A 22,829-nucleotide genomic window follows, 5' to 3' on the forward strand; every position below is an offset into this window, starting at 1 on the left:
ACATGCCAAACACCAATGTAAATCTTAATTTCTGTTTCCTGGTACGTGTGGCAGATCTTGGGAACAATGGCTTCAACCAGGCAAATTGCCAACGTTCCTGATACTTTTCAGTTGTCAACAGTAAGAAGGTGAAATGTGGAATTATGTTGGTGTGTGTTTTTAACGAGTATATTTGGTGGTTAAGAGAGAGGAAATGATAATACCAGTAGTCTCTCTCTGTGTGCAACTGTAGTTAGTGTGTGTTTGTGGGGAGGAGATTTCATGTAATTCCTAAAACTGCAGGGTTTTTCTTTTTCCTCCTCTATACTTCCTGGACTTTTGTGATTGATTACATAGCAACTCAGTCACCTTTAGGGGAAGGCACTTAAAAATACTTCCAGATCAGGGTGGTTCTCTCTTTATGTACATGAGTGTTTCCTTTGCTGAAGTGGGGATGGCAATAGAAAATATACAAACACATTTTAAAGCATCTTTGGTCCTAATATTCTCAGATACGTTAATGAAAAACAGTGGTATAAGGTGGGGTTTTGCATGTTGAGTGAAATATGGACCTACACTTGTAAGTTCCTGCTTTGGATGACTTGAAGTGGAGACTGTGGTGAGAAACCAGTTCTGATACTGTATTTTCTCAAGTCTAATGCACACCATTTGGGAGCTAAATTACTTTGCCAAAATTAGGGTGCACATTAGATTCACGTGATACGGTAAATTTAGTGCTAAGCAAAATGAGAAGCTGCTTCAAGAGACCACCTGGAGTTTCTATTTGAGGAATGTAATCTCTAATTTAATGGCCAGCGCTCAATGCTATGCCATCCTGGGATTTGTAGTTTGCTGCATTCTTTGTCAGAGAACACTCAAGACCTTGTGAAACTACATTCCCCATGATTCCATAGCACAGAGTCAAAGCAGTTAAAGTGGTGTCAAGCTGCGTTCATTGTACAGCATTGATGCACCCAAGGTTTTCCTTTTCATTGCTGGAAGCTTTGGTGTTCTTACACTTTTGTTGTCAAAGATGGGGCTGTAAGCATACAGCAAATTACAAAGAGTGCATCTTTTGCCACTGCGCATTACATTCACTAGCAAATACTTTTTGAGGGTTCCGGGTTTTGAAAATGGTGTGCATTAGATTTAATGGCTCATTAGACTCAAATAAATACAATAAATATTTATGCTACAGTTTAATCAAGCTTTATATCCAGTCAACAACTGCACATTAAAAAAGGAACTGGCTGAAACCACTTAACGTTATTGTGGTTTTTATTGATTCATTGATGGATGGCACCTTTGGGAACACAATGTAGGGGAATGAAAGGTGCAATGCCCTCACCTTTCGATTTCTGAAGGAGGGCCTATGACATCCCAGATACTTAGAAATCAGTTATGTGCTTTGGTTGAATGCCACAATACATTAAGTTTATTAATTTCAGCACCACCTTAACAAAAAACCAAGCAGTGGCTGGCTCAGAAACTCCAACCCTGTCTGCCTGCTTCTCATCAAATTTATTTGCTACCACTGCCTCCTCCCTACATTAGGCATTCAAATGGCAAGAGTGTTTTTTAAATAGGAAGGCATTGTGAAAGGAGAATTAATTTATTCATGCCCCTAAGAATGTTGCTGTGAAAGAGGAAATCCTAAATATGAAGAGGGCCAGCATGATGTAGTTGTTCTGAGGATTGAACTAGCACTTGGGAGATCATGATTCAAATCCTCACTCAAGCATTGGGAACCCCCTGGGGATCCTTGGGCAAGTCATGTTCTTTCAGCCTCAGAGGAGGAGTCCCTGGTGATGCAATGGGTTAACCCAGGCATCCTCAGACTGTGGCCCTCCAGCTGTTTAGGCCTCCAACTCCCAGAAGCCCTAATGAGTTTGTTCAATTGTCAGGAATTCTGGGAGTTGAAGGACCAAACAGTTGGAGGGCCGCGGTTTGAGGATGTCTGGGTTAAACCCTTGTGTCAGCAAGGCTGGTCAATCAACAGGTTGGTGGTTCAAATCAGGGGAGTGGGGTAAGCTCCTGTCGAGCTCTAGCTTCTCATGTGGAGACATGAGAGAAGCCTCCCACAAGGATGGTAAAATATCAATCATCCGGGGCATCCCCTGGGCAACGTCCTTGCAGACGGCCATGTCTCTCACACCAGAAGCAACTTGCAGTTCCTCAAGTCACTCCACACACACACACAAAGCCTCAGAGGAAGGCAATGGCAAACCTCTGGATAAATCTCGCTGAGAAAAGTCTAAAGCAGGCATCCTCAAACTGTGGCCCTCCAGCTGTTTGGGCCTTCAACTCCCAGAATTCCTGACAATTGAACAAGCTTGTTAGGGCTTCTGGGAATTGGAGGCCCAAACAGCTGGAGGGCCACAGTTTGAGGATGCCTGGTCTAAAGCGAGGCTCTCCACCTTAGTGATAACCCAGGGCACTGTAGTGGTTGAGCGTTGGATTACAACTCTAAAAACCAGTCTTGGAGTTCCTGCTCTGCCATGGGAACCCATTGGTTAACCTTAGGGAAGCCGCACTCTCTCAGCCTCAGAGGAATGCAAACCCTCTCTGAACAACCCCCACTCCCCCCCCCCCCCAAGAAAACCCCATGGTAGTTTCACTTTAGGGTTGCCACAAGTCAGGAAGGGCACTCGACAAGGGGAACGTCCTGCAAATGTCACCCACCAGCGCCCATTTCAGTAAGTAAACAGCGATACGATTTCATTTTGCAGTGTCAGCGAGTGAAGTAGACAGCAAGGTGACCTCTCTCCTGTTGTTTTTTTTAATTGGTAACAGTTCACAAGTTCACAGCCTCGGGCCCTTTCCTTTTCCCCCCTCCATCGCTTGAGCGGAAAGGAAGGGGCCGGAGGCTGTTAGGAATAGTGGGAGTTGGAAGTCCAAGTCCAAGTTTGCCCAGGGCTGCTCTACAGGATTTTGGGAGTTGGAACCCAAAGAGTAGGAGGGCCGCAGTGTGAGGATGCCTGCCCTACACCGTGGAATTAAGACTGTTTGCCAAGTGGTGCCAAATTGCATGAATCCCACAGCGTGGACGGGAAAACAAGCCCAGTTTGGCCCAAGAAGGAAGTACTCACGGCCGGGGTCATGGGGTCCTTGGGCGGCTTGGCCACAATGTTGGCCTTGGGGACGACTTGGAAGCCCCTCGCCGCCGCGCTCAGGAGCCTGGAGGCCTTTTGGAAAGCCAGCATGCTTTCGTTTTTGGACGGGGGACCCGCTTCTTTCAGCGCCAAAGGGGAAAAGCGGGGGAGATCCTGGCACCGCTGGGGAGGCTGCCCTTGTGCCCCGGCTGCAGCTGTCGCTGTCTGTAGGCTGGCCCGAGAGAGAGAGAGAGAGAGAGAGAGAGGGGGGGGGGCCGAGGTGGACTGGCTCCCGCCTCCGCTCTGGACGCCTTTGCGACAAGTGGCTCTCGCCCCGTGGGTCTGCTGCTCGCAGAGAAGCCACAGAGGGAGCGCAGCTCGTGAGAAGGGGGCGGGGCCCACAAGGCAGTGACATTCAATGCTCTTAAAAGGAAGTGGCTGCTTCACCTATGGGATCCCACTGCAATGAACACTTTTACTTTCACAACAACTACACCTATTCAGAAGCTACCTATTCAGAAACTCTCGCAAAAATTTTATTTTATTTTACAAAAAAGGTTTATATTAATTTCAAGTTGCTTCTGGTGTGAGAGACTCAACTTGGAATTAGTATAAACTCCAGCCCATCCCCTGTTTGGCTACCAGCCATCACGCCTTGAGTCAAGAAATAGTTTTCTAAGATCTACATAGATACTCAGAGGAACACCTCAGCAAGCAAGAGTCCAAAAGTGGCAGGCTAAAACTCAGGACCTCAACCCATGGCTTTTTTTTTTTGTCGTGTCAGGAGTGACTCCTGGTGTGAGAGAATTGGCCATCTGCAAGGACGTTGCCCAGGGGACACCTGGATGATTTGATGTTTTTATCATCCTTGTGGGAGGCTTCTCTCATGTCCCCACATGAGGAGCTGGAGCTGATAGAGGGATGGGAGCTCATCCGTTTCTCCCCGGATTCGAACCTGCAACCTGTCGGTCTTCAGTCCTGCTGGCACAGGGGTTTAACCCACTGCGCCACCGTGGGCTCCAACCCATGGCTGATACCAAATGAGAGATTCCCCCCTGGGTACACAGAAGACCAGGTAACTTGTAAGAAGCAGAACAGACTGCACTCTGGCACCATGAGATGTAGAGCCAACCTTAAGAAATGGGGCCACAAAGTGGATATAAGTGTGTATATCTATCTATATAAATAAAAATGTAATGTTTGTTTGTGGGATTAACATAACTCAAAAGCCACTGGGTTCATTGGCACCATATTTGGACACAATACACCTATCAGGCCAATGAGTGACCATCACTCATAAAAACCTTGAAAAACACAGTGGAAGAGACTTTAAAAGCCCCCCCCCCCAAAAAAAACCACATTACAATGCATGTGCAAATCCACATATATATATGCAAACACACATATACACACACAAAACACATATACACAGACTGGGCCACAGCAACGTGCAGCAGGGGAAGCTAGTATGTGTGTGTATTTTTATTATAATGAATACGTACTACAAACACATTTGCTAACAATTACAATCAAATGAGACATACTTAGTTTTGCAGTATTTACAATGATTGCAACATTTACATTTACAAAGTGGAATCCACAACATACAGGTGTGGAGAAGGGCAAACCACAGACTACCTGCTACAATGCAGCCTGAGCCCTGCCACATGCACAATGGAGGACCTTCTTATAGCAACATCAGAGGCACGCCAACTAGCTGGCTACTGTAATGTACAAAGGACATTTAGTATAATGCCAAGTTTTTAATCTTTGTTTGTGTTCTTAAATACATTAGAACTGTACCCTCGGTTTGCTTCTGGTACAATAAATAAATAAATACTAATTTCAAGACATTTCACACCATAGTGTTGTCTTGTGACATAATGTATTCCTGGATATAAACTCCCCTCACCCCCACCCCCGTCATTCACATGCTGCTCTGTACAATACAGCTCTGCCAGTTCCATACTACAACTTATTCTAGTTATATGGCAGTTGAAATGCAAAGATACAGAATGGGGGACGATGCCTGGCTCAGCAGCAGTACATGTGAAAAAGATCTTGGAGTCCTTGTGAACAACAAGTTAAACATGAGCCAGGAATGTCATGCAGCAGCCAAAAAAGCCTATGGGATTTTGGCCTGTATAAATCCAGAGAAGTCATGCCACCCCTCTATTCTGCTTTGGTCAGACCACATCTGGACTCACACTGTGTCCAATTCTGGGCACCACAATTGAAGGGAGATGTTGACAAGCTGGAATGTGTCCATAGGAGGGTGACTAAAATGATCAAGGGTCTGGAAAAAAAAGCCCCATGAGGAGTGGCTTAAAGAGCTGGGCGTGTTTAGCCTGCAGAAGAGACGCCTGAGAGGAGACATGATGACAATGTATAAATGTGTAAGGGGAAGTCATAGGGAGGGGGGAGCAGGCTTGTTTTCTGAACATGGAACAATGGCTTCAAACTGCAAGAGAGGAGGTTCCATCTGAACATATGGAAGAACTTCTTGACTGTGAGAGCTGTTTAGCAGTGGAACTCTCTGCCCTGGAGTGTGGTGGAGGTTCCTTCTTTGGAGGCTTTTAAGCTGAGGCTTAGGGGTGCTTTGAATGCCTTCTATTTGGGGTGAGCCCAGAATTTTGACTAGTGTAAACAAGGCTAGTCTTTTTCTGATTTCTTAATAATACCCTCTATTTTGATTAATAACTGAGCCAAAGTATGGAAAATATTTTTAAATACTTCAGTCTAGTCCGCATCCACTTTAAATCTTACACATTTTAAGTGGTTACTATTTTTATTTTCTTAATGGATAATTTCAGTCCTCGTTTTGTACTTTCTTCTTTAATTTTCACCAGCAGCCATTCCATATCTTTGCTATTTTCTGCTAGTAATATGTGGTGTTTTGTATCTTAAATTATTGATGTTTTTCTCCTCCAGTTTCTCCTCCCTTACTCTGAATCTATTCCCACACCATGTATAACATTTGTACACAACCTAAATAATAATAAACTTTATTTATATACCGTCCTCTCCTTGAAGGGATTCAGGGTGGTAAACAACAAAATCAGCAAACATTCAATGCCATAAATATGCTCCTTCTGTCCTTGCAGGTTACTGCAGAGTTTGTTTGCTTTGTAGGCTTCCACTTTTCTTTTTCTCTTCCTTATATCTGGTAGGTGTGGCTAGGTTACTTGTTTTTACAGGTGTATTACTACAGGAACATTTGAGGAGAGGAATCTGGAAAGTAGATATGAAGTGACTATTTGTAGGTGTGCAAATAACTGGTCAAGGCTTTATAATGATACTATACTGGGAGACATGGCTATCCATTAGCACTTTAAAAGCACATGGTATTTAGAATTTCTGACTAAGTCATTTTTTAAAAATTCCCCAAATGCTGTAAAGAGAACTGTGAGGTTTACCAAACTTATGATCTTGCAACCTTGGTGATGCTCCTGCAGGAAGGAGGCACTGTTTCAGAGAGAGAGAGAGAAATCTTTTTGCCTTTTTGGTAATGGAAGTGTGTGAAGCCATTGAGGGTGGAGGGCTAGAGATTGACCAGGATTTGTTGATTGTTAATAGCACCAGAATTTAGTTGTTCAAAGTCATGACTACCTTGGTTCACAATCAGGACATCAGTGTTAAGATATGCATCCTTCTGTGGGTGCATCAGCACTGTAGAACTATTGCGGATAGACACCACTTTGACTAGCCTGGCTCATTGCTGTGGAATCCTGGGAGTTGTAATTCTACAAGGTATTTAATCTCTGCCAAAGAGTGCTGTGCTACAATTCCTGGTATCATTTAGTTAAAGTGATGTCAAATTGTATCATTGAGTCATGGCAGTTAAAGTGGTGTCAAATTGTATCAATTCTATGGCTATTCTATGCACCATCCATCTGTACCATAAAATGCAACTTCCTCAGATTGTTAATATGTCTCTCCCATTCCACAATCTTCAATCCAAGTTTATATGTGTGTGATGTAAGAAATGTTGTTTTAATGGATCCTTCTTCTGCAGAATTAGATATTCCGATATTAGGAATGAGGAAAATTTAGAAGAATCATATAATTTATATCATTTTCAAGAGCTGTTACACGAATCCAGCAATTAATTTTGAAGTAGTCGTCCTACCCCATAGTAGTGGTGAGTATGTGTGATGTTTCTCCTTTGTGTCAAGACCCTTTGAGTATCCTTTCAAGAGATAAAGTGGGGTAATAATAATAATAATAATAATAATAATAATAATAATAATGTGTTGTTGAAGGCTTTCATGGTTGGAATCGCTGGACTGCTGTGAGTTTTCTGGGCTGTATGGCCATGTTCCAGAAACATTCTTTCCTAGACATTCCACAGATATATGATCTCCACTTGCTTAGTTTCCAACACACCTCACAACCTTTGAGGATGCCTGCCATAGATGTGGGAAAAATGTCAGGAGAGTATGCTTCTGGAACATGGCCATATAGCCTGGAAAACTCACAGCAACCTAACAACAACAACAACAACAACACCTTGGCCTGCACTTAAACACAATCGGCACTGACAAGATTATCATCTGCCAGCTGCAAAAGGCCACCTTACTGGGATCTGCACGCAGTATTTGCCAATACATCAGGTGAGAAATTCACTGTTGGTGAATTTCTCAAGTCAAAAGTTGAGCTTTTTTTGAACGTTTTTCAATAATATGAGTGAGTGTCTGTATATATTCTTACAAACTTGATATAACAAATTGTTCAATTGCATTTATGAATTCATGATATGTGTTGTTTGTAGACCCAACCGCCTGATGAAGGCTCTTGTGAGTTGAAACCGGTTGCAGGTTGGAGTCAACTCATACTACTGGAGTCTACTCATATGTAATAAAGAACAGGACATTTACTCACATAAGACTTTGCTTTATACTTCAACAAAAGAACTAGTTGTTTCTACTCAATGTGAATGTGGCAGTCCTGTTTTTTGATATGTGTATTTGTAACATATAAATTGAATTAATTTAGTTATTTTCACATTACCACAATCAGTGTATTTTGGTCTCCACAGTTTTAGGAGAACCCATTTTTCTTTTTAGTATTACTCAACTACATACTGACCTTACACCCAGTATTTAAAATGCTCAGCATTCAAGGTTTGCTCTGCCAGGTGCACATGTAATAAAAAAATCTTCCTGTAAATTTAAGGCAGATTTTAAAAAGAATTAAGGTGTGGACATAGAACAGCCTGAAGAGAAAGAGATTTCATTTACTGAGGTCGAATTTTCATATCTGCATATTTGTAAGAATAATGGTGCCCCTTTCCAGCAACCCAGTTGATGCCATTGGCATAAGAAGTATGTTCCCCTCTGAGGTACAGGCCATTCAGGTTGGATGTGTGGCATTGGCTATACCACCAGCCTCCCTTATACAGCACAGCACAGCTTCCTGATTCATGGCCATCATTGTCCCTGTCTCGTGTGGAGAATGCAAAGCCATTGTGCCCTGAAAATGAATCACCTGAAAGAGAATGAAAAAAAGGAAAAGCAGATATAAACTCTTGGACAGTTAAGAATCAACTTAGTATGTGCTCTCTGTGTGATGAAAATGCAAATTCATTGCTAGAAAATATTAAGGAAGTGATCAAACCAAAAGGAAATTGTTTGCATGCAGAAGGAGGTTCAGTTCCTGTTTCTCCATATAAGTTTGGGAAAGGCCCCCTTTCTTGGACCAGAAAGATTAACTGCCACTTGATAACTCTTTCGGGGGTGAATGTTCTTTCTTAAAGGTAGATTTCTGTCACTTCCTGTTGTCTCATCCCATTTCTTAACTATGAGTCATTTGTAAATCACATGTTTGTAATTTGGGGACTGCCTGTATATGCAAACTCTTTAAAATCCCTACTATGCATGGTGTTTTAATAAAGGCTCAGGCAAATTTTAAGCCAGATTGGACACATCCATCAAGGGCAATTTGCACACTTCTTCCCATATCCTTACTGATAGTTGTTTTACAGATCCTCCATGTTCAAAAGTGTAACTCACCCATGTTGCCACCTATATAAGAGCTCACAAACAGTGTGTAATTTTCTTCCTCACTTGAGATTTTGAAATTAGCGTACATTGCATAAGTTGTAGTGTCACTCATGTCCTTCAAATCAATCCGCAACTGCTGTGTTCCTGGTAAGAGATATCACAGAGGAAGTATTAGGCTTGGAGACTGAATTCTCTGTTCAGCCTTCACATTTGGTTAACATGTAATTTCAATTCAAAAATATGGGGAATTAAAGTTTAAGGTAGTGAGTTTCTTCAGAGAGTGTTTCTACTGATGCATTTCCATGAAGCAGAGGAATAAATCAAGACTCTTAGCGGCATGGCATGCGTGAAGGAAGCCAAGGGTGCAACTGCATTATATAATTAAAGCAGTTTTATTCCACTTTAACTGTTATAATTGCATCCTATGGGCTCCTGGGATCTGTAGTTTCATGGAGTGTTCAGAATTTCCCATTAGAGAGCTCTAATGAACTCCCTTGAACTACGTTTTCCCAACTATGTTTCCCTAATTTCCCAGGGATAAGGATTAAATCAAGGCATCTGGAGACCTCTATCGCAGAAGAGAATGGTCTGGAGCCCTTTAGCAGATAATTCCAAGTATCTGACCAATCTATAAATCCATGATGCTTAGAGTGACATTATAATGTTATAATCAAGTATGGACAAACGTTGGCTCTTGGACTTCAACTCTCACAATTTCTAACAGCCCATTCCTGGTTATAATAATAGAAAGTGGGTGCACAATATGACCAATGAGAGCTCAATTTCTGTGGTATCAAGATCTTTCTGTTCTTGATTCAATGCCCCTGTAGAGCAGTCTTGTAGAGGGTCTTGTAATATAAACGTAAGAAATGTGTGTTCCTACTGATACTGTTGGCCTGGAACTTCCACCAGCTGGATGACATAATCAATGGTGAAGGATGATAGAGGCTGCAGTCCAACAATATCTGGAGCCATAGAAACTTCATCCTTGTTTTAGAGGAATATTAAAAAGTAGCATGCATAAGAAGCAATATTTCCCCCTACGAAATAGTTAATATAAATCTGTTCTGCCCTCACAAGCTGTTTACATGGAGGTGTGTGGATGTTACTGGGAAGAGTTGATATACTCAGAGGAACAGTTGATAAAGACTTTAATAAAATAATAGCAAGTTTCAAATCCCAACTCTTCCTGATCTAACTGGCAAAATCTCTTAAAACGTTGTGGATTTGCTCTAACAGTGATTTTTGCCTACTTGTCTGTTGGAGCCCCTGGTAGCGCGATGGGTTAAACCCTTGTGCCAGCAGGACTGCTGACCAATAGGAGAGATGTAGTGCATGTGTCAGGAAAGATGTAGTGATTGGTGTTTTCTCTCTCTCTTTGAAACCTTAGAAGAGATGGGTGTTGGAGTAGCTCAGACCCAGTTCTTGATTATTGAGAAATGCAGTTATTTCTTATTATTGTAAATAAATCTTTGTTGACATTAAAAAATTGGACTCTGCATCTTTGCCTGCCTATGCTCTTAATTCTTTATAACCATATCACAGGGCACTTCATGCTCTGCTCGCTAATGAGCTGAATGCTCAACTTTAAGTGTCCTGTTTGTTTTTGGATGATTTACTGTTAGGGTAGTTTTATGTTAGGGTAGTTTTCCTGACACACACACACACAAAACAAAAAACCTTGTCCTTTCCCTTTTCTCATTTGTTCTCTGTGTCTTCAACAAAGCCACTTTGCTCACAGAACCAACTGTTCAACTGTTTAATTGTTTTGCTTCTGTAGATCAATCATTGTCTTTCAACCTTGCTGTGGAATATTTTTAGCATCTTCACTCCTCTGATACCTTCTGGTCTAATGGTTGAATTCCAGAGATGCAGTTGAGTCCAGCTGAGAGGCTCCATCCCTGGGGAAGTTTTTGAAAGGGGAGGGGGAAAGGGATATCTTAAAGGGAAGGGGCTAACTCTGGATCTCTTAAAAACCTTAAAAACTGTGGATTGACACCAAGAACTGGGAAGCCCTGGCCCTCGAGCACTCTAGCTGGAGGTCAGCTGTGACCAAGTGTGCTGTAGAATTTGAAGAGGCATGAATGGAGGGGTGGAAGAGAGAAACATGCCAAGAGGAAGGTGCATCAAGCCAACCCTGACCAGGACCACCTTCCACCTGGAAACTGTTCTCACTGTGGGAGAACATGCAGGTCAAGAACAGGGCTTCACAGTCACCTACGGACCCACCGCCAGGACACCGAACTTGGAGGACAATCTTACTTGGATAATGAGGGATCGCCTAAGTAAGTAAACTCTGGATCCTTACCATAATGGTTATTTACAATATGTAGGCTAACCTCTCCTAACTAAGGGGGAAAACAGAGGAGGTTTCTGTGGGGGCACGACAAAACCAGTCCTAAAATCCTTCATATTCCAGATTTATAATCTCATACTGATAGATTCTGTGTGGAAATATATGTTCTAACCACCTAGTTCAGTAAACCACATAGTCACACTTTTCTCCATAATTAACTAGAAATCCACATTTTGTTTTTCAACAATGATTAATATTGTTCTATCTGCAACAAGCAGATAGAACAATATGGGTTTACCTGAGTTTGTGAGTAGATGGATTTTATCATTGCCCAGCCAGAATTCAGATGCTTGGTTTCCAAACCCATTTTTGTAGGACTGCCAGTCACGGTAGAAATCCACTGATCCATCCTGTCGCCTCTGGAAAACCTAGGAGTAGACAGAGAGGAATTTTATTTTAGTGTTCCCACTATGAGTCAAGCTGTTTTCTGGAACGGTGTTGGATGGGTTCTCTTATGCTGGTCTAATGGGTTTGAAGAAGCCTCTCCTACTACAAGGAGGTGTAATAACACAAGGGCCATGCAGTGTGGTGGTTAGAGAGAACTGCTCAATGGATGACCTGAACAAGTCACTTTCACAGACTAATTCATATAACACATTGGTTGTCATGATCCAAGGAGTAGAGGATCGAATCTTGTTTGTTACCATCAATGAACAGAAGAATAAAAACAAAATAAGGTCTTGATGCGAACACAGACAGAACCTGCATACCAACCAGGACACAAATGGTGATACTGGATTACTCCAGATCAGTGTCATCATGGTCTGCATCGTGAGCAGCTGAGCAAGATTAGCGACTAGATGGTGACCACACTGCATGCCCCCAAGCTGGCCTGGTGGCTGGATGATTAATGCTGCTGGACCACCACCTTACCTTTCCTCATTATTCTGAGCATTAGGGTGCCCACCAGACATGAAAATAGTAGTGATAAATGCTCAGCAACAAAGCAATGCAGGAGGGGAAAAGAAGAAATTTCTCAATTCTTTCAGCCATCCCTTCTCTGATTGCCTTGTTGCTTGAGCTAGCATCACTTTAGGCACCAAACAACAAACACTATCACTTTTTTGTCTGCTGGAGCTATGCAATCCAGAATGACAGGGCAAGGTAGATTCTATCACTTGTCCCCAGACTGCCTGACCCCATGGAAAGTGGGGTGGCTGTGTAAAAAAACACAGCTGTTCTTGATTGGAACCTCAGGGAAACTTTAGAGTAGCTCACATAATTCAAATATGTGTTAACTCAAATAAGCTTCATATGGCATGTGACCACCATAGAACTGATTTGCCCCAATTTTGGGTCCATGTAAATAGGTTCTGTGTCACAAATCGAGTATAATACTGATGCTTTGAAAAGATCTGCTTACTGACTGGCACTGTGTTCCAGGAGGCAAGTGTGCAAGGTGTGAAAAGTTTGAACCACTGGCACAATACGACTGGCGAGACTGTTTTTATTATTTATTGTTTTAATGATTGCTTATGTACTGTCTAATTATGATTTATGTTTAATTGTGGTTTTATTATTGTGGTTGTTATGGATTGGCATCGCGTCAGTGTCCAATGTATGGCATTGAAGTTTTGCCAGTTATGTGTAAACCGCTTTGAGTCCCCCTAGGGGTGAGAAAAGCGGTAAACTGTAAATAATAAATAAATAAATAATAAATAGTTGTGTGAGCATAATGGTCCAATGGCAATGATTTTAAAAGGATTGTAAAGGAGAGATTTGCTCATATCCTCATTACTCCCTTCTTTTCACCCACATGATCATTGATTCAGATTAATAATTCTGGTGCTCTGTCAGTATCCACCATGTTTCCTTAGGGAAACTTCGGTAACTTTCCCTCCACATTTCATGGTTCTTAGTGCAGACTGTGGGCTCATATCTTGCACCATTTCTTAAAGCTTACCAGCCAGCCTCCTCCATCAGTCTCCATGTCACAGAAGACGACTATTGCTTTCCCCGTGGCAGGGTAGATTGTATACCAACCACTCAGCATCTCTCCACGCCCCAGAAGCTCTTTGCAGTCTTTGGCTCTTGCCTCTACATGACATATCAAGGAGGAATGTGTTAACCGATAAATGCAGTCTCCATTCTGGTAATATAATATGTGTGAGGAGGGAAACAGGCTTATGTATATAACCCTTTATTGCAAAAGTGAACAATTTCTAGAAGTGGTGTAGCCTCACAGATTCCCTGTCTGAACTACTGGGGGCAGCACCATCTCTAGAAACACGCCTGTTTCTCTGATCATCTCCGCACTCTCTACCAGCCATGGAAAGGCTGCTGAGGACAGGGCTGTGGTGGTATTGAAGCAACATAGTGAGTCCTGGGGATGGCCACAGGGAAGCTGTAATAGAGTCCCACATGCAGAACTCTTAATGCTACACACATCCATGTAAAATCTCATCTTACATGTGAATTAGGTGCATGCACAAACAGTTCAATGCAATATTTTTTGAAACTGATATAGGGTGTTTCCAGATAGCAATTTACTGTGGGCGAAAACAGGTTAAAGTAACTTGTTTTCACCCGTGAAGAAACATGGGCACCCAAAAGAAGCGGGCTTTCCATTGGAATTGGGACAACCCAAAATCCTCCCCCCCCCCCCCCGCCAAACCTTTAAAATAAAAGAAAAACTTACTGGGCCACAATTATACCTCTCTGCATGCTTCCTGGTGCACACCATTGTTGAGCCAGGAGGGGAGGAGGCAGGAGTGATTTACCCCCTCTGCCTCCTAGTGCAACATTGATACATGTCAGGAAGCATGCAGAGAGGCATAATGGCAGGCCGGTAAGTTTTTCTTTTATTTTAAAGGTTTTAGGGGGGGATTTGTGGAGAGAATGGGTTCCCTTTTTCGCTTCTCCGGGCCCACGGGGCCCAAAGAAGCAAATTGGGCTGTGAAGACAGACAACCAGGTAGTCCCCACAGGGCCCATACACCATTAGACCCAGCTCTTTCAGAAAGACCCTAGTCTAATGGAGTATCAAAATAATTCATGAGAAAGCAGGGTTTTCCTGTTTTCTTACAAATTCTTCCTCTTTCACCTGAGGTGTTGTGACTCAGCTGGAATCAGAGAGTGTTTCTGACGAGGATGATGGGACTCAGGTTCACAGTTTGGTTCAAAATGTCTCTGCTATAGACAGTGAAGAAGAAGTGCAGTTTCCCACAGCAAGGCATGAGAGTGTTGATACTGAAAATAGCCAGGTGCAGATTGACTCCAAGAAAGAAGATAGCTCTTTGCCTGGTTCTCAGCCTGATAATGAAAAACAGGCTGACGCTAACAAGCAGATTGACCTTGATGATATGGCAACTTTAGATCAGGCTGATCGGTTGAAATTCTGTGTTCAAAGGAGTGAGAGGATAGCAAACAAGAGGGAGGCCAGAGGCCAGAGAAGCGCCTTCATGTTTTGCAAAGGGTATTAAACAGCGTGTTTGAGACCAGATCTTTTGTCAAAACAACTTTGCGTTTACCTAAGGACCTTGCATGGGCTAGGCTGGATTATCTTGCAGTCTTTGTGTTCATGGTTTCTAGGACTTTGTCAAGTTCTCCTGGGTCTTGCTTTGCTGATGCCTATTGGATTATGCTTCAAGTGCTATGTTATTTTGATATTTTGGAACATTAACCTTTGCTTTTATGAACTCTTTACCTTTTATTTTTAATAAACCATAAAGACTTCTGCTGTGTGCAGTGCGGTGTTTTTCAGCAAGGTGAATCTACTCTGAGGTGCAACATGAGGTGTCTTTTGGATGTCTTAGGTAAAAGTCCAGGGCCCACATTTTGGGTCCTGTCTGGATGAGCCCAGAATGATCTATCTTGTTTCTTCTTTGAAAAAAAAAAGCAATGGTGACTTCACTGAAAAGTAACAGTGTATAAGGTAATGAGTGCATCTGTATCAGCCCAGTATTTGCAGCATTTCCACTTTAGTGTCCCCAGGTGGAAAGAGCAAGAGGCAAAGGTCTGGTTGATGCAAACCTGACACTGAAAATCTATGACTCCCAGGTACCTCAGACAGCTTTCAAAAAACTATCTGCACATTTGATTTTCAGAGCCTAATGGTTAGCTTTAAGTCATAGCTGTTCTGCTAACATTTCTGGCTTTGCCTATAACCCCCAGGGTTATTTTATAACATTATAATTTTACTCTAGAGTATCATATTCCTCCATGAGGTGGCAGGCTTCTCTAGCCTGCCCTAAGGAAGCGGAAATCAGATCTAAGAAATACATTTCATCAGACAGCCTCTGGGTTGCTTTCCAGGGCATTATAATCCTCCCTCTTTTGCTCCTTAATACTTCAGTAAATTGCATGTGTGAGAGAGAGAAGAGAGAAAAAGGGAGAAGAATGAACAGAGACAAAGACTGAATAAGCATTGGGATGAAGAATGAAAAGAAAGGGAAGGAAGGAAGGGGAATAGAAGGGGGGGGGGAAACAAGAGTTGACATGGTAACTTAGGGACTTCTGTTTCATTTTACATTAATTGTTAGTTGTATTGAGTACCTATATTCAGGGCCATAGCCAGAAAAAAATTTCGGGGAGGGTTGAAAATTTCAGGGGGGTGGGTTTGAAACCTGCCTCATAGCTCACGCTGAAGCAAAGAGCACAGCAGGGGGCAGAGCAGCCTTCAATAGCCTGCAGCTCTGCCCCTGTCAACCACCTCCACCAAGTCTGGCCTCCTTAATGAGAGCATTCAACACCACTTGGTTGCTTTGTTACATCGGCTGTTGCTGCAAGTAATGACAGTGTGATTAAACTGTCAATATCTGCTTGAGATAGTGCTTGCAGTTCTGGAGGGACTCTTAATTTTTTGCGTCTCATAGACTTAGCATGGGGATTTGGTAAACCAATTAAAATTCATGAGTAAACCAAGTTTTTTTTAACCTGAAAAATTTCAGGGGGGGAGGTGAACCCCTACACCCCCCCCCCCCCCGGCTACAGGCCTGCCTATATTGGTGAGATATAAAAGTTAACAATCCTTTCCACATGAAGTTTCAGATCTATCTTGTCTATGTGTGCATATGCTTGATCATTTAATACATTTTGATAGATATTTCCTAACGAGACTCATTTTCATTGACCATGCCTGATTATTAAGCCTTGCTTAAGGGGAACTCAACCATACTATGACCCCCTGACCCCAGTTTTGGATCCGTGCTGAAGATGGTATTGGTGATAAGACATACCTTGGTGCTGACATCTAGCAAGACTGCATGCCTCTCCTGTAGAAAGAGAAAACCCGTTTCTGAAGTCAGCAAAGCTTATCCCCACATCATAATTAAAACGAGAATAAGAGCAGTTTCGGGGGCAATGTCTATTGGAACTACAAAAAAAAATACAAATTTATTTTACCTGGGGAAGTAGAATTATGCAAAGAGTCTTCCACTCTGGCCCTATTTTTGCAGACAAACGTAATAAGCTGAAGGAGAGTGCAGCTTGCAATGTTTGTGTGGGCTACGTTTCAGCTGTGATCCTGCTTCAGTTTCTTCAAATGAGGTTGTAGGGAACTTACCGTGGTCTCCTTTCTCTCCCCTGGGTCCAGCTTTCCCAGGTGCCCCATCAGGGCCTCTGTCACCTGAGGGGAAGAGATCAGTGACTTTTCAGAAAACATTGGTTTCAAGCAATCCAATGTATTGGTAAAATGTAGAAATCAATAGAGACCAGCCTGAGAGATTGGAATTGATTGGTTTTCAGAACCTGGATTAAATTTCAGCTTGACTCTAACGTTCCTATTTACTTCTATAGGAAGGAATCTACACCTACAACCAGAGTTTAGAAAAGTTGCTTTTTGGATAAAAAGAAAAATTAGGGATTGTGTGTGTGTGTGTGTGGACTATGCCTTTTTAAAAAACACAGCTGGCTGTGCTTAATGGGGGATTGTATGATTTATAGTTCAAACATTGCACAGAGCTGATCCAAGGTAACATGAGACAAGGACACCTTAATGTGGCCTTGCTCCCATGTTAACCAAACTCAGGGGATTTGGACTATAGCCTGGCTTTGGTATGTCTGAACAGTTGGGCTGACTCCACAGTGGAACCAGCTTCAACCAGGCATGTAGCCGGGGGGGGGGGGGGGCGCTCGGGGGGCTTCAGCCCCCCCCCCCCGAAATTCTCATGGTGGTTCGCGAAAAGGCCTTACTGGTGCATTATTTAAACTGTTATGTTTATTCATATCATGATCTGATCACCATACTCAATATATCCCATATGCATGGGGGTATTGGGGTAATGATACAAAAGGTTTGCTAGGCTAGACCCTCTTTCACTCAGACTCAGCCCCCCCGAAACTCAGCCCCCCAACGCCCTTGAAAAAAATTCACCCCCCCCCCCCCCGAAACGAAATCCTGGCTACGGGCCTGGCTTCAACTGTTCCTTCTTCCATCTTGTATTTCTCATCTTGTATTTCTCATCCAGGGCCCTGGGATGGCAGTCACCATCCCCTCCTGCCCTCTGTGTCATGGCGGTCTCTGGCCATGACACATGTCCTAATGTCCGTCATTACCAGCAGTGACATTAGATGAAGTGAGGAAGCATTCTCAGAAAGGAGGGGGAGAGAAGATGCCACTGCAGATGACAGAGGACAGGAAGTACCCATGTTGCCACTGGAGACCACTGCAACATGGAAAATGGGAAGGGGTGATTAGGATGGCTGCTGGAAAGTTGGAATTCCCTCCCCACTTTACAGTGGGTGAGGGAATCTGTGTGTGACCCAAACAGAGGCTGATTCGACATGGCATATGTCAGATTGCTGCCTGATTATCAGTCAGTATAAATTCTCCCTGTGGTCCTTTTGTAGTCGGTGCTCTCTCTCTCTCTCTCTCTCTCACACACACACACACTCACACACACACAACACACACATACTCCTGCTGCATCTGTCCTTTTAATAACTGCGGAACAGTAAGAACAAACAGGGAACACACCACAATTCTAGCAAGATGATGCCAACTGCTTTAACTGTGTGTTAAAGTACACTTGGTTCAGGAAGGGAAGTGCAGAAGAGGAGCACACATGTTTTGCTGATTTGGATGCAATAATGTGGAATGGAAACAAGGTGGAAATGAGTTTTGAGAAGGTGAATGACAAGTCAGAAATTCCACACTACCTTTTGTGGAGGACTTTTTGGCAGTCCATTTTATGGTACAGATTCTACGATTTAGCTTTTCTCCCCAAGAGAGTGCTTTCCCTTCAATCCCAGTTAATCATTTGCTTATTTCTCCCTTTTGCCCCAAAACAAATGTGTGCATTTTCGGTGATGTGTTTTGTCTTTTCACTTGTTTAATTAAACATTTCATTTACATATTTCCTTCCCAAATGTGTAATATTCAAACTTGCCTCTGAACTCAATTATTTGATTTTGCAGCTTGCTTTTTTTAAAGAAAAGTCCACAAAATTCTGATGAAACATAACTGCACATGGACTTTGAGCTGGGAGGGGAGCAAGAAAGAACTTCAGACTTTGGTTGCCTACTGCGAACAAACATGGGAAATCCCCCACCCTTTTATTTTTATGTGTACCGTAAATTAAGTATTGGGGAAATTATGTTCTGTAGAGGAAATGGAATGTACTGAATTTTGCGCAAAACCTGGAGGAAAAAATAGTACAACTTGGTGAGCATTCTGGTGTTGAGCTTCTTCATCTTCTTAGACATGCATTTCTTTTTCTAGAAAGGGGTCTTTGAAGGACTGTGTGTTTTTGTCCATGGCTACAGGAAGCTGCTCCAATCTTTCTGGTAGAGGAAATGGAAAAGGCAGCCATGTCTTGCTCTTCTATTTTATGTGTTGCAAACAAAACACAATTTTAATTGTAATTTACATTTTAATCAGATAAAGTTAATAACAGTGCCCCTCCAGAAGTGGCTTTTGTCAGATGATAATTTTAATCTATTATGGATGAAAGACAGAGAAGAAAACTACTGGCTCTGGTTTGCAACATATCTGTGGTCCAGGCAGGCCTTATCTCACCTGGGGGGCCCTGGAGTCCGAGGTCTCCTTTCACTCCGGGCAACCCGTTTGTTCCTGGAATGCCAGGAATTCCTGGGATGCCTGCCTGGCCTTGGAGAAAGATCTTGTCCGTTCCACACTGCGATAAGCCCTTCAGCTCTGCAACGAGATGGGAAAGCACAAACAAAATGGTAGATCATAAACCTAAGTAAGTCATCACAGTGCAGCAAACAATACTGGGTTTGCACTAGCTCTACACTACCCATTTCTTACATGTAATGTAGGAATGGAATTGGATGCAGAAGAAGTTCAGCCAGCATCTCTTGTGAAATTGCTACAACAATGCGAGCATTGCCCAAATTCTCTTTCTGTACATACTTTAAGGTCCTTCTCATGGTCCCACCACCCTCACAAGCGCGGTTGGTGGTGAAAGGGGGAAAGGGCCTTCTCAGTGGTGGTTTCCTGGCTCTGGAATGCACTCCCTAAATAAATTAGACAGGCTCCCTCCCTAACTTCCGTTAAGAAAAAATTAAAAACATTGACATGGAAGAAGGCTGCAACAAACAACACAAAGATGGAAGACTGAAGGGATGGAGGGACAAAAGGTAAGGTCTGGCCCAAGGAGAGGCCGTAGCGGAACCAGAGTGCACACACCCTCACACAAGGCCAGAAAGTGGAAAACTACCAGTGTATATTAATTATTTCCTTGCTGCTACCAAAGATTTATTTAAAGGTTTCTTTTGCTGCCACCAATTTATTATTTCATAGGCCGCCTCCTTCACTGGAATGTTTAAAAAGTGAAGTGTTCAGTTGAAATAAAACAAGAATTATGTTGTTTATTTTGTCCTGGAACAGTAAATAAGATTAACAGTCTTTATTTTTTGTCAGAGAATGGTCTTATAACTTAAGTTTCTTAAGCCAAGTTCCCCACACAGGAATACAAACAGTATCTTTTGAACCTTTTGAACCTTCCTTTCACACTAGCACTCTAATCACTATAGAGGCCTAACTATTTTCCTCAAAGAGGTATCTTTAAACTACAAACAGTTCCCAAAACTCTTCCTTCCTTCCCTTCAAAATCCCTAACCATTCTTCAGACTCCAAACTCCCAACTGACTTAAAATGGCTGCCTTAGTTTCTCTTTTCCTCTGGCTCTGCCCATCTCCAGTTACTCAGCGTTTCCCTCCAATTTCATCAGCTAATCAGACTGCACCTCTGGCTATGAGGCTGCTTGATGGCTCCACCCTTCAGCTCTCCTTAGCTTTGGCCAGCCAGGCCTGTTTACTGCATTTTACACCAACTCTTCAAGGTAGGCCAATCCATTACGCAGACATTTGAAAATGATTGTTTTATAATTCTATTGTATGTGGTTTATAGCTGCACTAATGTCAACTGGCTTGAACTGGTTTTGCCTCTGGTAGATAACAAATTTTAAACTCACATTACTTTCTATTTTGCTATTGTTATGTCAGTCTGTTAGGTTTTTGATATTGCTGTTATGTATTATCTGTGTTTTTGATTTTGCTTTGTTTTTTGTATTGTGTTTTTATTTTCTGTTAGGTTTTTGATATTATTGTTTATGTATCATGTTTTATTTCTGTGTTTTTGCACTGTGTTTTACTCTCTGTAAGCCCACCTCAAGTCCTGTTTAGAGAGGGGGTGGTATATAATAATAATAATAATAATAATAATAATAATAATTGAAAGGCACAGGAGCCCTTTCTTCCAGTAACCTGGGTCCTGCCAGAGAGAAACAAATACCATTTGTCCTTCCCTCCCGGTTGACTCACGTGCACAGCAGCCAGCTTCTGTCTCTTCTCCAAAGCTTCCTCTCTCCATAGACATGACAGTAAAGCAGGTCACAGCCAGGTGAAAGCCCATCTGGCCAGCCATCTTGCCTCATAGGTTACCTTCCTGGCTTTGTCTATGAATGAATGTCCTAGTACCCTTTATATAGAGAGCAAGTCATTCTGTAAATAATGGCACGTGGAAATGACTGAGGAGGGCTATACTGAAATATTCTGTTTTGAAATGGCTGCTTTCACAAGAGTTGGCATACCTGACATTTTATATTCCCTTTTTACAGCAAACATTTGAAACCTCCAAATTGTGCAACCCCTTATTTAGCAAGTATTTCCTCCTGTTGAATAGCACCCACCTTTGAGCTTTGATCCATTTGCTGAGTTGTAGAAGTTTCTTTTCCTTTGTCTCATTGCTGTATTAGATAGAAGTGCTTCTTCCTGAAGCCTATATATCGTTGTTCACTCTTACTCACTTTTTGTCTGTGTCTTGTTTGCCTGAGTCATAATGATGAGTGAAGCAACCTATACTGGATTTTATAATTCTTTGTTAGTGTTTCCCCCGTAGTTATACTTCTCCACTCCTAAGTATTATCTATCATTATACTGGAAAATCGTTTTGGTCACATATCTCTTATTCACATAGATAACTATCTGCTTCTTTTCTTCTTCATCAAAGTTGAGAAATATAGCCTCAGTTTCAAATTAAAAGGCAATCTCTCACTTTTTTTAATGTGTGTATTTTGTAGGCACATCTTGTTTCCTATTTTTCCAAGTAGTGGAATGTCTGCCTCCATTTATGGGACTCATTTAACCCATGGACATTCCAGTTCAATAATTTCATATCTATCATTTTGCTTTATCTGTTTGTATCTATTTCACCTTGTCCACGTGAGCCTGTGTCTTCTTTGTCATCCCTTGCCTTTTCTTTTCCACAAGCTTTATCCTCCTGTTTTTTCTCTCTTTTCCATTCATATGGACCAACTATCTCCGTATGTAAAAGTGCCACTCATGAAAAATGCCCATCCAATCTCTGTTTAAAGACCTTCAAAGATGGGGAGTCTACTCCACTACTGCATAGGTCATACAGTAAAAAGAAATCTTAACAGAGCAATTAGGGTTTTGGTGCACATGCAAGGTCCAGATCCTGTTGAGGGGAGATGGAGCCCTGTGGCCATCAGACACAGTTTGGAATCCCCTTTTGGGACATTGAGGTCATGGGAAACCAGGGTTTTGATCAATTTGGGGGCATGCGGTCCATATTCAGGTGGCAAAGGAACCACTAAATTTGGCCATTACCCATATGGAATTCTCTATCCATCAACCCAGATTTACCCAGCAAGAGGCCTGGATGAGTTGGTTGCCATTGATCATCAGTCAAATTGACTCAAACCTGGATGCAGAACCATGATGGCCCCAACCCATTAAAATGGTTTGTTTTACACAAATGACTGTAATACGTGTCCATTTCCAATGAGACCTCACTTGCAGCTGATTTAAGAAAGGACACAGAGAATATTTTTAACCTCAAGCAGACTAAATAAATTGGATAGAGTGGATTTTGCTTCTTGTTTTACTATTTCTCTTTCTCTATCCCCAGCCCCGTGTTGTGAGCCTATAATCTGAACCTTGCTGCAAGAAATAGTCCTTGCTAGAAGGGCAGAAA

At 42.3% G+C, this 22,829-nt stretch overlaps 1 protein-coding gene across 2 annotated transcripts; it reads right to left on the minus strand.

Moving 5' to 3' along the window:
• Window positions 1–8,287: 8,287 nt before the first annotated feature.
• On the minus strand, window positions 8,288–22,781 carry LOC132771846 (veficolin-1-like). 2 transcript variants are annotated; one of them, XM_060770327.2, is made up of 8 exons: window positions 21,155–22,781; window positions 19,386–19,523; window positions 16,932–16,994; window positions 16,606–16,641; window positions 13,333–13,466; window positions 11,668–11,797; window positions 9,083–9,217; window positions 8,288–8,558 (listed from the first exon to the last, which is right to left on the minus strand). In XM_060770327.2, the coding sequence occupies exons 1-8, from the start codon at window positions 21,255–21,257 to the stop codon at window positions 8,308–8,310; spliced, it is 990 nt and encodes a 329-aa protein (XP_060626310.2). In that variant the 5' UTR covers window positions 21,258–22,781; the 3' UTR covers window positions 8,288–8,307. The 2 variants fall into 2 exon arrangements, with proteins under 2 accessions (XP_060626310.2, XP_067318659.1); XM_067462558.1 differs by having other exon boundaries at window positions 8,477–8,558; window positions 9,160–9,217.
• Window positions 22,782–22,829: the final 48 nt, after the last annotated feature.

Source organism: Anolis sagrei, chromosome 1 (genome assembly GCF_037176765.1).
Source record: "Anolis sagrei isolate rAnoSag1 chromosome 1, rAnoSag1.mat, whole genome shotgun sequence".
NCBI lineage: Eukaryota > Metazoa > Chordata > Lepidosauria > Squamata > Dactyloidae > Anolis > Anolis sagrei.